At 44.9% G+C, this 12,946-nt stretch overlaps 1 protein-coding gene across 1 annotated transcript; it reads left to right on the top strand.

The window, feature by feature from the left end:
- Window positions 1–11,130: 11,130 nt before the first annotated feature.
- On the top strand, window positions 11,131–12,354 carry LOC143278064 (galactose-3-O-sulfotransferase 2-like). The gene has a single exon (XM_076583087.1). It carries the CDS (start codon window positions 11,131–11,133, stop codon window positions 12,352–12,354), a length of 1,224 nt encoding a protein of 407 aa, XP_076439202.1.
- Window positions 12,355–12,946: the final 592 nt, after the last annotated feature.

The following is a 12,946-nucleotide window of genomic DNA, read 5'->3' as shown; positions in this document are numbered from 1 at the left end:
GTCAGGCGTGTCCGACTGTAACTATCAGAACAGCAGCGGAGGCAACTGCTGTTCCGACTATCTAGGCTAGAATTTGTTCACAGTTGAAAGTGTCTTGCCCAAGTTTACATCCCCACTCTCTCGGCCAAGCGGGTTTTAGGATAGTCCGCGTTAGGATAGTCCCCAGCTAGCCCATCATTAAAATCTTGTAGTAATGTGAGAGTACGTGGCAAGGGCTGTGAAGTAGAGGCACACAGAGGTAAGAATGCGGAATTATTTATTCGTTTAAAGAACAACTGAGGAGGTTACAGTTCAGCCATCTTGGATGCCCCGCGCCTTGCGAGTTCCGCCCCTTGCATATACTACATATTCCCCCCCCCACGCCCCTTTAAAACTATTAATAATCATACAAATAATGTGAACGGAAAATGTTCTGGTTGGCTGTCTCTATCTCAGTCTCAGTTGAATTCTACAATTAAAAACGAAAAGCATAAATCATTATTTTAAACAAAAAGGTCAATTAACACTACTGTTCTGCTCCGCCTCCCCCATCTGAAAGGTAAAAAAGAAAAAAAAAAAGTATGTTCTGAAAAGGCTTTTTTTTTTCTTTTCTTTTTTTTCTCATTCCGGATCCGGCTCAATTTCTGTCCAAACATCTCTGAACTACTGCACAACATAATCTTTGAAATGTGCTGGTAGTCTCTGGTGACGACTGGCAGGCTGAGAGGCTGGCTTAGGTGCCGGATTTGGTGCTGCAGCCCCCTCCAAACTGCAGGGCCCTCGGTCCTGCGACGGGCTTGGTGCTGCCGTTACCTCACCAGTGCTGGGTCTCGGGTCCTGTGGCTGCATCGTTCTCGAGTCTATCAGCGGCGTGGACTCTGGTTGGTCCACCCCTGGTGACAGCTACAATGATGGCTGTGGGCTCAATGGTGGTACTGGTAGAACATCAAGCTCGGGCTGACCGAGCTGTTGGTCCGGCTCCTGAGACTCCTGTTGGTTGCTGGCCCGTGACAGTGCGTGGTCGACATGTCGCTTCATGTGACGGCCGTCCACCACTGGAACCAGATAAGACAGGGGTCCTGTAGCCTGCATCATCACCCCTGGCAACCACTTCTTGCCCACTGAAAAATTCTTGATGTACACCTGATCACACGCTACATAGTTTCTCTTTTCAGCATGATCATGGTTCAGTTTCTGTTGCAGCTGCCTCTGGGCAACTCGCCGATCCACTACAGGCTGGATTAGGTCCCAACGTGTCCGCACCTTCCTATTGAACAGGATTTCTGCTGGTGACAACCGTGTGGTTGTCTGATGAGTGACCCGATATGCGGACAAGAGTCGGGAAACTCGAGTCTCTATGTGTCTCGCTCGTCATTTTCTTCAGGCCTTGCTTCAAAGTCTGCACAGCCCGTTCGGCTAGCCCGTTGGTGGATGGATGATAGGGTGCTGACTTAATGTGCCTTACTCCATTCTTGTGCATGAATTCCTCGAACTCCTTACTGGAAAAACAGGTCCTGTTGTCTGTGACCAAGGTTTCTGGTAAACCATGAGTTGCGAAAGACTGGCGTATTTTTTCAATGGTTGCGTTTGACGTGGATGTGTTCATGGGGTATGCGTCTATCCACTTAGAGCGAGCATCTATGATGACCAAGAACATCTTCCCTAAAAAAGGACCAGTGTAGTCAGCATGTAGTCAGTCGGGTCCATGGACGATCCGGCCATTCCCAAGAATGAAGAGGAGCACTGGTGGGCTGGTTCCAAAGACTCTGACATAGCTGACACCCTCTCACTGTAGCTTCGATTTCACTGTCCATGTTTGGCCACCAGATATACGATCTCGCAAAGTTCTTCATTCGAATCATTCCTGGATGGGCGTCATGCAAGTCCTGTAACAAAATCTTGCGGCCTTTGGGTGGCACTACCACCCGAGTTCCCCACAGCAGGCAGCTGTGCAGTACACTGAGTTCTGTTTTCCGAGCCAAGTATGGTCTGAATCTCTGGTCTGGATGGTCTTCAGGCCAGACTTTCAAGACAAAGCTTTTTACTTGTGCAAGTACTGGGTCGTTGTCAGTCCACTGACGAATCTGGCTGGCCGCGACAGGCATGGTCTCCACTTGATCCATTAGGAGAATGATCTCCCCTGGTTCGAGCTCGGTTTCTACTGTCATCTCGAGTGGCAGCCTGCTGAGACCATCAGCGTTAGGCCTACTGTGTTTCCAGCCCTCTTTGAACTTGAGGTCGTACTCATATGCCGCCAAAGTCACTGCCCAGCGTTAATTCGGGGGCGACCATGCTGGGGATTTGTCTGTTCTGCCCAAAGAGCCCCAACAATGGCTTGTGGTCTGTATAAATGTCAAACATGTGACCATACAGGTACTGGTGGAACTTGTTCACCCCATAAACTATGGTGAGTGCTTCCTTCTCCACCTGACTGTAATTCTTCTCTGCACTGTTCATCGTCCTAGACGCAAACGCCACTGGTCTCTCACTACCATCCTCCATCCGATGTGATATCATGGCTCCAAGCCCATAGTTTGAGGCATCATAGGAGAGGATGATGTCTTTAGTGGAGTCAAAATGGACCAGTACCTGGGGCGAACGAAGTAGTTGTTTGGACTCTAACTACGCATTTTCTTGCAGTTCTTCCCAGGACCAAGGGTCATCTTTCTGCAGCAGGGAGTACAGGGGGGCCAGCACCATTGACAGGTCTGGCAGGAATCTGGCGTAATAGTTCACCATACCCAGATAAGCCTGTAGTTGTTTGACATCTACCGGTCTAGGCATCTCCTCAATCGCACTGACTTTCTCTGGCACAGGGCGGATACCCTTCTGGTCGATCCTGAGACCCAGGTAGAGTACCTCAGTGGCCATGAAAACACACTTGTTCTTTTTCAGCTTGGCCCTAGCCTCTTTCAGTTTTGTCAACACCATTCGTTGCGCCTTCAAGTGTTCTTCCCGCGTCTTTCCGGATAATAAGATGTCGTCAATGCGATCATAGACACTTCGCAGCCCTCGCAACAGTTTTCCATGGTACACTGAAAAATACCTGGCGCTGATGACACCCCATTAGGCAATCTGTTGTAGCGGTAAAGGCCCTGGTGTGTGTTGATGGTGGTGAATTTTTTGGAGTCCTCATTCAGTTCCAGCTGCTGGTATGCCTGCGTCAAGTCCAATTTGGAGAAAAACTTTCCTCTACTGCGTTCCGCCAACAGGTCGTCCGTTTTGGGAATGGGGTAGTTGTCTAACTTGGACACTGCATTCACAGTTACTTTGTAGTCTCCACAGATGCAGAGACTTTTGTCTGGCTTCACCACTGTGACAATGGGCGCCGCCCAGTCTGAAAATTGCACTTTCTCAATGGTTCCCTCTGACTCTAATCTATCCAGCTCTTGGCCTACTTTTTCACGTAGAGCATAAGGGACTGGGCGTGGTTTGGAGTAGCGTGGTTGGGCTGCATGGTCCATGAAAATGTTGGCTTAAACACCTTTGAACAGTTCTGAGGCCTCATTCAGAATTTTTTCTAGTTCTGGATCAGTAGTGCCTTCTGTCACCGTCTGACACCAGTTCTCGGGCCAGTCCAGTTGGATGTGTTTCAGCCAGTCTCGACCCAGCAAACAAGGTCCAGGTCCCTTCACCACAATTACCTCGAGGATCCTTGGGGACTTTTTTTGTATGTCACTGAGCACTGGCCTGCTCCCAACACCGGAATCCCTTCACCTGTGTACGTTTTCAATCTTCGGTTGGACGCCTTCAGTGGAAAACATGCCCTCTGTCTAATCCTTTTCAATGTCTCTTCATTGATCACCGTCACCGAGGCCCCCCCGTATCAATCTCCATCTCTACGGAGACGCTCTCCAGTTCCACTGTAGCCAGGTATGGTGTTTCTTTGCTCTCCACCTTAAAAACAGACAACAAATCTGCGTCAGGTTCGTCGTCCACTTTTTTTGATGGGTCCGCATGAACTTGGGTTGCTCCTCAAGTCCCTCTTGTGTCGTTCACGTTCAGCACGAAACAACCTGCACTCTCGCTGAAGATGGCCTTTCTTTTTACAGTACCAGCATTCAAGGTCTTTCAATGAACGATCTCTCTTCACTACTTTGACATCTACTCTATCCTCCTGTCGACCTTCCACCTTGTCAATGTTAACTGTGCTCTGACTTCCCCCAGCTGTGACCCCACAGCGTTCTCCTGCAGATCTACAGCACTCTTTTCTGCTGACTCCATAGCCATGGCAACATCAAACGCTCACTCAAAAGTCAAATCTTTCTCAGACAACAAGCGTCTTTGAATGGTCTTTGAATGCGATTATTGTTAATACCACAGACTAATCTATCCCTCAGCATCGAATCAAGTGACTCACCGAAGTTGCAATCTTGCGACAGATTAGGTAGCTGCGATACATATTTTGCAACTGATTCCTGCTCGTGACGTGAACGCGTGTGAAACTTGAACCTCTGAACGATTTCAGACGGTTTGGGCTGGAGGTGATTTTGAAGGAGTGTTTTCAGTTCCGCAAATGTCTTGGTCCCAGGTTTGGCTGGAGCAAGTAAATCGCACATGAGCTTGTATGTAGATCCACCACACGCACTCAAAAATATGGCTCTCTTCTTGTTCTCCTCAGTAATGTCATTGGCGACAAAATAATATTCCATACGTCTGTATACTGACCCCAATCTTCCCCTTCTGCAAGTCCGAACTCCATGAGTTGTCCAAAAGCAGACATCCCCGTCGCCAAGTGAAGTAGAGGCACACACAGGTAAGAATGCGGAATTATTTATTCGTCTAAAGAACAACTGAGGAGTTTACAGTTCAGCCATCATGGATGCCCCGCGCCTTGTGAGTTCCGCCCCTTGCATATACTACAGGCTGTGATTTATTAATAGAGATATTTAAAGAATTTAAAACATCCTTGATCGCAAGTGCCAAGTTGTGACAAGGTACACTTGGGTGGTAAGGGACTTTAATTTATTGTTTGGATAAAAGGATTTAAACATTAAAGGATGAATTTGGATCTATATTGTGATGGATCAATATCCTGTCTGCGACGTCACTTGTGTAGCCAAGTGGTTTATTATTAAAGGGGGTGGTACAAAAGAATTACTAATGATTTACTGAATTAAAGGATAGAAAAGAATCCCTATGCAGGCCAGGAACATGTAGAGGCCAGTTACAAAGGGTTTTCTATTGTTTTATTTACAATATTATGAGAAGATAAAAGAGAAGAAGATAAGAAAACAGTGCAAGAGATATGGCGATGACGCTAGCCGTTGTCAGGGAACAAACACAACACACACTGCTTGCGACACGACACAGCAAGAGAGAGAGAGAGCAGGCTCCAGTCAGCGACTGGCTAGGTGGAAAAGTGACCAGTGATCACCCACTCCGTCTGCGTATGCAAGTTAAGCGAACTGCACTGACGCAAGCGTGGCCCGTGAAACAAAAGGTCCCCAGTCAGGCAAAATCTTATTAGAATTGTGCTTGTTACAAGGTTGTTCAGTGATAGATTTCTAAATGATTCCTGAATCAATTTACTTTGAATAGGTCGCAAAAGAAAGAGCTCAGCACTTACCTTCTAATGAGTATAAAATGAAGTGCTGATTATTTAAGATGAATTTATAATCTTAATTTAAGTCACCTGAAAAGGGTCAGTTTTAGCGAGCTCATTGCGGAAAATTACAAACTGCGTTAAATCAGTTTAACGAAGGCAAACACAAATGGAACAGATTTAAAGATGAATTTGCGACGATTCTTCCAGTATATAATACTTGTAGTTTACTGATCTGACAAAAGAGATATTTAATAAAACATGCTGCAGCAGAAACACAAGTTTCAGCTCACCCAGTGGCGGCGAGCGACACCATGTTATGGTGTGAATGTCGTAAAGTGTCGACAATGAAAATCGGCTTTGTATCTTCTAAATACCTGATCTATTCTCATCCAAACACTATAATGGTGTGGTTTTAGTTTCCAACAGCAGTCACATACAGAACTGTAGACTGTAGCATTAAGTGTGACAGAAAGACAAAATTACGTAAGCTTAGGGTCAGCTGAAATCTTACACTGACGAAGGATTAAACTGATATCAAGTATGCTTCTAACTAATTTAAGTGGGTGTGTGAAGCACAACAAATATAATATTACAGTGAACGATACAGAGACTTGATTTAATAAATGTTTAGAGAATAGGTCTAGAATGGGCTTTGCGTTCAAACCGGGAATGGCGTCACACATTATGAGTGAGTCATTGAAGACCAGCGTGTTAGTTGCTGAAAAGGCGTCAGCTTTCAGCTTGCTCTGTGAGATGAGCCACGGTCATCTGTGGTCAGACGAGCACTTGGCTACAGTAAACCCCAATACCTGTCTCTGATTGTCTTCGACAGGGCTGTAATTTTCAACGTCACTGTTGGTTTTTCATTTTTTTTTTTAAATTGTCTCGAAGAATGTGTTTTCTTTGACACTTTTTGCTATTAAAAAAAAAAAAAAAAACCCTCATTTTCTTTGACAGCGTTTTTCTAGTCCGTGTTATTATTGGCTTTAGTTCTATGTTCTTTGGGTTCTGTAAGTTTCTCTGCAACTGTCGGCTGATGAGCAGGGCTGGGCTGCTCAGCGTTAATGATTTATCCAGTCGTGAGTTTATGCTGCTTCCATACACTTAGGGCAAGTCATGCAAGGCTTTCACAACTCACCTGTGATAACAACTTAATCCAAAGGGAATCATGAAAAAAAAAATCCAAAATAACATCGCAAAGCTGTTTATATCAGTGGCAAAATGACTTACATTAATGTGACCTTGACTTCTGGGTTTTATATTTACAAATCATTTATGTTCTGGCCAAAACAAATCTCAGTTCTATTAATGAAAATTGCACTTAAGAAAAAGAAAGAAGAAAAACAAAAAACAAAAACAACAAACTTTCTATCACGCTTCTACATATTTCTAATTTGCCATGTTGTGACCTTGTTTCTATATATTAGTTTTGTTCTCACCATGACCAGTCATTGCCGCCCGGTACCGAATCGTATGGAAATTGTATGCAATGTACACACAGTCTTAATTAAAAATTTATTTATATATATATATATATAAGAAGTAAAGGAATACTTTAAAAAACACACCAAAAAACCCTGGTGCAAGACCATCACACCATCGATCGCCTCACAGAAAGAATGAAACGAAACGAAACGAAACGAAACGAAACGAATTTATATTTCACGAGGGTAGTGGAGAAAGCACAGCTGCTTTTTACATCCAGCCCTTAAAGGCAAAAAAGAAAGAAAAGCGAAAAAAAAAAAAAAAAAAAAAAAAAAGCAATGGCAAAACACTCACACAGATACACACACACAGACACACACACACACACACACACACACACACACACACAGACACACACTCGCACACACACACACACACACACACACACACACACACACACACACACACACATGAAAATAAAGCGCATGTACACAACCTTACTAAGTAAGAAAGAGGGAGTGGCCATAAGTCCAACTTTTTAAGGTGGAGCACGAGCCATTAATAATCAATGGAATATTGGTGTCTCCAAGTCAACAGTGCGCAAATTTCTTCAAAACGGATCAGTCTCTCTGGTGATGGTGGTGATGTGTGTATCGGGGTGGGGTGGGGGTGGGGGCGGCGGCTGGGGGTGTGCACGCGTGAGCCGCCATTGCTGTCTGTGATTTTTAGATGTAGAGGGGCTGATGATTGAATGTCGTTTTGATACCCTTATATCCTTCTATTTCAAGCCAATAAAGAGTCTTGACGTCTTGAAGTCTCTCCATCGACAGTTCCTTGGAGGATTGCTTTAACAACGTCACTGAATCGCGTTACGTGGTCATACCTGCGCAGCTTTCTTTTCTTAGTAACTGACGTCAACAGCTTTTCATAAGGTCCAACGAACTGCTTGATGGTTTGGTGCACTTGTTCATTGGTGATGGGATCAGTGTGTCCGATGTGTAGTACAGGTGCTTACTTATAAAGAAATCTATCGATGCAGTGTTCTGGATTTCTTCTTTTTCTTCTTCTTCGTGGGCTGCAGCTCCCACCTTCACTCGTATGTACACGAGCGGGCTTTTACGTGTATGACCGTTTTTAACCCCGTCATGTAGGCAGCCATACTTCGTTTTCGGGGGTGTGCATGCTGTGTATGTTCTTCTTTCCATAACCCACTGAACACTGACATAGATTACAGGATCTTTAACGTGCGTATTTGATCTTCTGCTTGCGTATACACACGCATGGGGTTCAGGAACAAGCAGGTCTGCACATATGTTGACCTGGGAGATCAGAAAAATCTCCACCCTTTACCCACCAGACGCCGTTACCGAGATTCGAACCCCGGGACCTTCAGATTGAAAGTCTAACGCTTTCAGCACTCGGCTCGGCCATTGCGCGCGTCAACTGTTACTACCGTTCGTTGTTAGACACCTGAAATAAACCCCTTTTACTGCGGACAGCTGTCACACACCTGAACCAACAAAATCAACTCAGTCTCTCTCAAACATTGAACTCTGTCAATAACAGTGCCTTTAAAACTGTGTAAACATGAAATTACACCATTATTTTCATAGTCAACAAAAAGCAACCAAATAACATGTGTAGGGGGAGACCGGATCAGGCTGACACAGGAAAGGTTGATTTTAAGTCACATTTTGAGCTGTATTAACTGTTGCAGACAAACACATCCACAATGCAGTCATCACATCCAACATTGATTCTTCAAAAACCGCTTGTGTCTGTCTTTTCTTGTCATTTATTACACACACACACACACACACACACACACACACACACATATATATCGTTTTTGGCCAGAACAGTATAATACATAATTTTCACCAAAACGGCGCGGTCATTGGCTTATTTTCTTGAAAATGCTTATGGTCTCAACGTGCCCCAAATCACTCTCTCAAGCTGCCACAGTCTCGATAACCATGAAAAAAAGAAAAAGATTCAAATAGTAATCAATAATTTAGCAGAATTAAGCTAATTTGTATCACTAGATTTATTCATTTTACCTTGAAAAAGAACAATTGTTGTTTTCTTTTATATTGTACCCCAGTACCCAGGTAACAACAATGAAAGCTGCCATAACTATGTGGCTTCTTTGTGGCATTGTTTTTTTGTTTTTTGTTTTCAGGATAGAACTATTTATTGATTTCAATGGCAGTTTTTCGCACTTTGTAAATGAGCAAAATTCGTAGACTGGAGTAATTAAAGAATAAGTTTCTATTTGTGTTTTACTTAAAGACAACAACAAACAAATTGATATATATTGAATCAAAGTAGATTTTTTTATGCAAGAAAAAGAGTTGGAAGCGGGAGTTGTTCAAAATTGCTCAATCAGACCTACATGGTTGCGGCTCTGATGTATCGATATAGATATAGCGGCGAACGTCACAGTATTTTTCCCCCGGCGTTTTAAGAAATTATTTGGTTCTTTGTTAGCATGCAGAAATGTTTTATCAGACGAGGCAAATGGTACATATTGAAGGGATGTTTTAAATTCCTTTGAAACGATTTATGTATCTATTTGTCAAGGTGAATATAAAAAAGATTCAAAGTTAATCAATTGCCAACTTAATTAATGCTTGCCACCTTCTGACGTTTGCGAAAGGGCCACAGTGAGCTTTGGTTTCAGGATACAGGATATCGACACACAGTCACTGCTCTTCACCGTCTATTCCCAGGCCTGGCTGCAAACACTGACAGCTGCAGATGGCATGGCTCAAGCGGTATGTCTTTCAGCAACAATCTACCCAAACATTTGACTGTTTTCGTCACTTCAGTTTCGTTTCAAGTTTTGTCACTGAATCCCCCCTCCTCTCTCTCTCTCTCTGTTTCTCAGTCTCTGCCTTTTTGTCTGTCAGTCAGTCTGTCTGCCTGTCTGTCTCTCCATCCCTACTCTACCTCTCTCCTCCCCTCTGCCTGTCTGTCTGTCTTTCTCCCCCCTCCTCTCTCTCTCTATTACACAGTCCACCACATCAAAATGTACACATGATAAAGAAAACTCTGCTTGAATTCATTTGGTATAAAATATTTTTTTTAAAAAGGGGGGGGGGGGAAGCGGGGGCAAAGAAGACACACACACACACACACACACACACACACACACACACACACTCTCTCTCTCTCTCTCTCTCAAACACACACACACACACACACACACACACACACACACACACACAAGAAACAACTGTTAAAAACTGTCATCATGTGACAGTTTCACACAGACAGTTCTAACTGTATCATGTGACAGTTTCAAACAGACAGTTCTAACTGTATCATGTGACAGTTTCAAACAGACAGTTCCAACTGCGTGGGGCTCAGATACCCCCCCTCAGCATTACTGCTGCTTAAAAACAACAACAAATGAATGATGATATGAATACTTACATAGCGCTTATCTTCGGTCGGAGACCAAGCTCTGAGCGCTTTACAATCTCGGGGTCATTTGCACAACAGGCTGCCTACCTGGGTAGAGCCGACTGACGGCCACCGTTAGGCGCTCATCATTCGTTTCCTGTGTTATTCAATCAGTTTTCAGGCACGTACGCATACACTCAGAAAGAATGTAGCATTTTACGTGTATGGCCGTTTTGTTTATGTACCCCTGCCATGTAGGCAGCCATACACCGTTTCGGGGGTATGCATGCTGGGTATGTTCTTGTTTCCATATACCCACCGAACGCTGACATGAACAGGATCTTTAACGTGCGTATTTGATCTTCTGCGTGCGTATACACACGCGGGGGGTTCAGGCACTAGCAGGTCTGCACATATGTTGACCTGGGAGATCGGAAAAATCTCCACCTTTTACCCACCAGGTGCCGTTACCGAGATTCGAACCCGGGACCTTCAGATTGAAAGTCCAACCCTTTAACCATAGGTTATTGCGCCCGTCAATAAACAGCCTGTGTACCTACTAAACCTTTTAGAGATGAATTGTAACCACCACCACCACCCCTCCTCATCCCCGCTGATTCTGTTTCAGATTCAAACTGGTCTTGTCGGTGCTTGCTGTCATCAGCGGTGCATTGGTCTTTTCTCCACTTTGGTGCTGGAGGCATAATCTCTTCCTTCGACATGGATCCTCTGACCTGTCAAAAGACAGCGCTACCAGGGCCAGTCAGCTGATGAACGATTCCTGGCTCAACATACAGTCTTCTCGTGTAACCTCTTCGAATACCGCGTTCTATTCCACAGACGTGGATCAGAACGCGAGCACGTCGTTTTACCGTTTGCCGTCTAACTCGGCAGTCCGCTCTACTGAGGACACACCAGATGTGGAGCGGTCATCGTCAGAAACGGAGCCGTATTCTGCAGCAGGTCGTTCAACGGCAGTGCACGTGAAGGGGCCAAAGGGAGAAGGGAGGAGGAATAAAGAATACCACCACCTGTTCTTTCTTAAGGTGCACAAGGCCGCCAGTACGACTGTCTTGAACATCATATACCGCTTTGCTCTGCATCGTCAGCTGCATGTCATGCTGCCGAAAAAAGGGAACATTTTGTCTGAGAGGAGCAAGGAGTGGGCATCCGCTGCTGTCGATCTTCCAAATGGAGTCAACTTCTTTGATGTTCTGTGCAATCACCTTGTGTTCAACGAAGATATCATCAGGAACAGTCTGCATACAGACGTCAAGTTCGTCGGTATTGTGAGACATCCCCTGTCACAGTTCGAGTCAGCGTTTAACTTCTACAGGGACCAGTTCCCCGCTAAATATCTAACAAGTATCTCCGGTCCTAATAACATAACGACATATCTGAAAACCCCTGCAGAATATGAACCCGGCTTTAACAACTCCTTCACGCACAACAGGATGAGTTTTGATTTTGGCATGGGCAAGGAGGGACTGACGGGCAACGACACAGAGATCAGAAAGTATCTGGACTACCTGAACAGGACCTTTGATCTCGTCATGGTCTCGGAGAGATTCGACGAATCTGTCATCCTATTCAAACGGTTGATGCGCTGGCAGCTGAGAGACGTGGTGTACCTCCAGAACAACGTCTACACGTCTCAAGCCCAGATCAGTCACCGGCACCCCTTCACGGAGCAGGAGAAACGGGTACACCAGACCTTCAACGCTGCTGATTACGCCCTGTACGAGCATTTTGCCAAGCTGCTTGACAAACGGTTGGAAGCTGCTGGTAAAGAATTCAAAGAGGAAGTCGCCACTTTTCAGGCTTTGCGCCAGCGAGTGACAGAGTACTGTGCAGCAAACACGACCACCCAGGCACTGAGGCTGGAGAGCACCCCGTGGAGTGCCAGCTTTGAAGTCACCCCATTAGACTGCCAGCTGATGTCTGTCGCGGAGCTAGATTTTGTCAGCCTGATGCAGCGGCGTGCACACCAGTGAGAGCCAGCGGAGTGAGGGCTGAAGATGGGTGTGGGGTCTGTGGCGAGTTATGCGTAGAACTGGCCGCCACTGGCCGTGTGGTTGTGGAGGAACTCGTTGGACGTTCTCTGGGTCCCCTCTCTCTCTCTCTCTCTCTCTGTGTGTGTGTGTGTGTGTGTGTGTGTGTGTGTGTGTGTGTGTGTGTGTGTGTGTGTGTGTGTTTGTGTGTGTGTGTGTACTTATGCCTGTATGAAGTTTTTGAATCCAGGGTCTCACTGCACCTTCATCATGGAACAAAAATCAAGTATGCAGCCAATCTAAGCATACATTATGTATCTTTACTTTCCGATTTTACACTTGAACAGATATTGTGATGGTTTTGTGTGTCCACGTATTTCAAAGTTTTTAATTCGTTACATTTCTTTAAAAAAGAAAACACACAAGCAAATAAACTGTCCACTTTCTTAAGACATTATTTGTCTCAGAAAAGAAGACATGCATGGCCTACAGAGAAAACTGCTTCTGTTACACTCAGTACATCGTGGGTGTGCACACACCCGTTCTTTTTATAGAGTCACGACACAAACTGTTACACTCAGTACAATTCATTGGT

This window comes from Babylonia areolata, chromosome 2 (genome assembly GCF_041734735.1).
Source record: "Babylonia areolata isolate BAREFJ2019XMU chromosome 2, ASM4173473v1, whole genome shotgun sequence".
Lineage (NCBI taxonomy): Eukaryota > Metazoa > Mollusca > Gastropoda > Neogastropoda > Buccinidae > Babylonia > Babylonia areolata.
Note: the sequence above shows the minus strand (reverse complement) of the source record. Positions and strands in the feature narration are given on the sequence as shown.

What these genes read in the sequence shown, in the direction of transcription:
- LOC143278064 (XM_076583087.1), top strand. Translation starts at nt 11,131, where the DNA reads ATGAACGATTCCTGGCTCAACATACAGTCTTCTCGTGTAACCTCTTCG.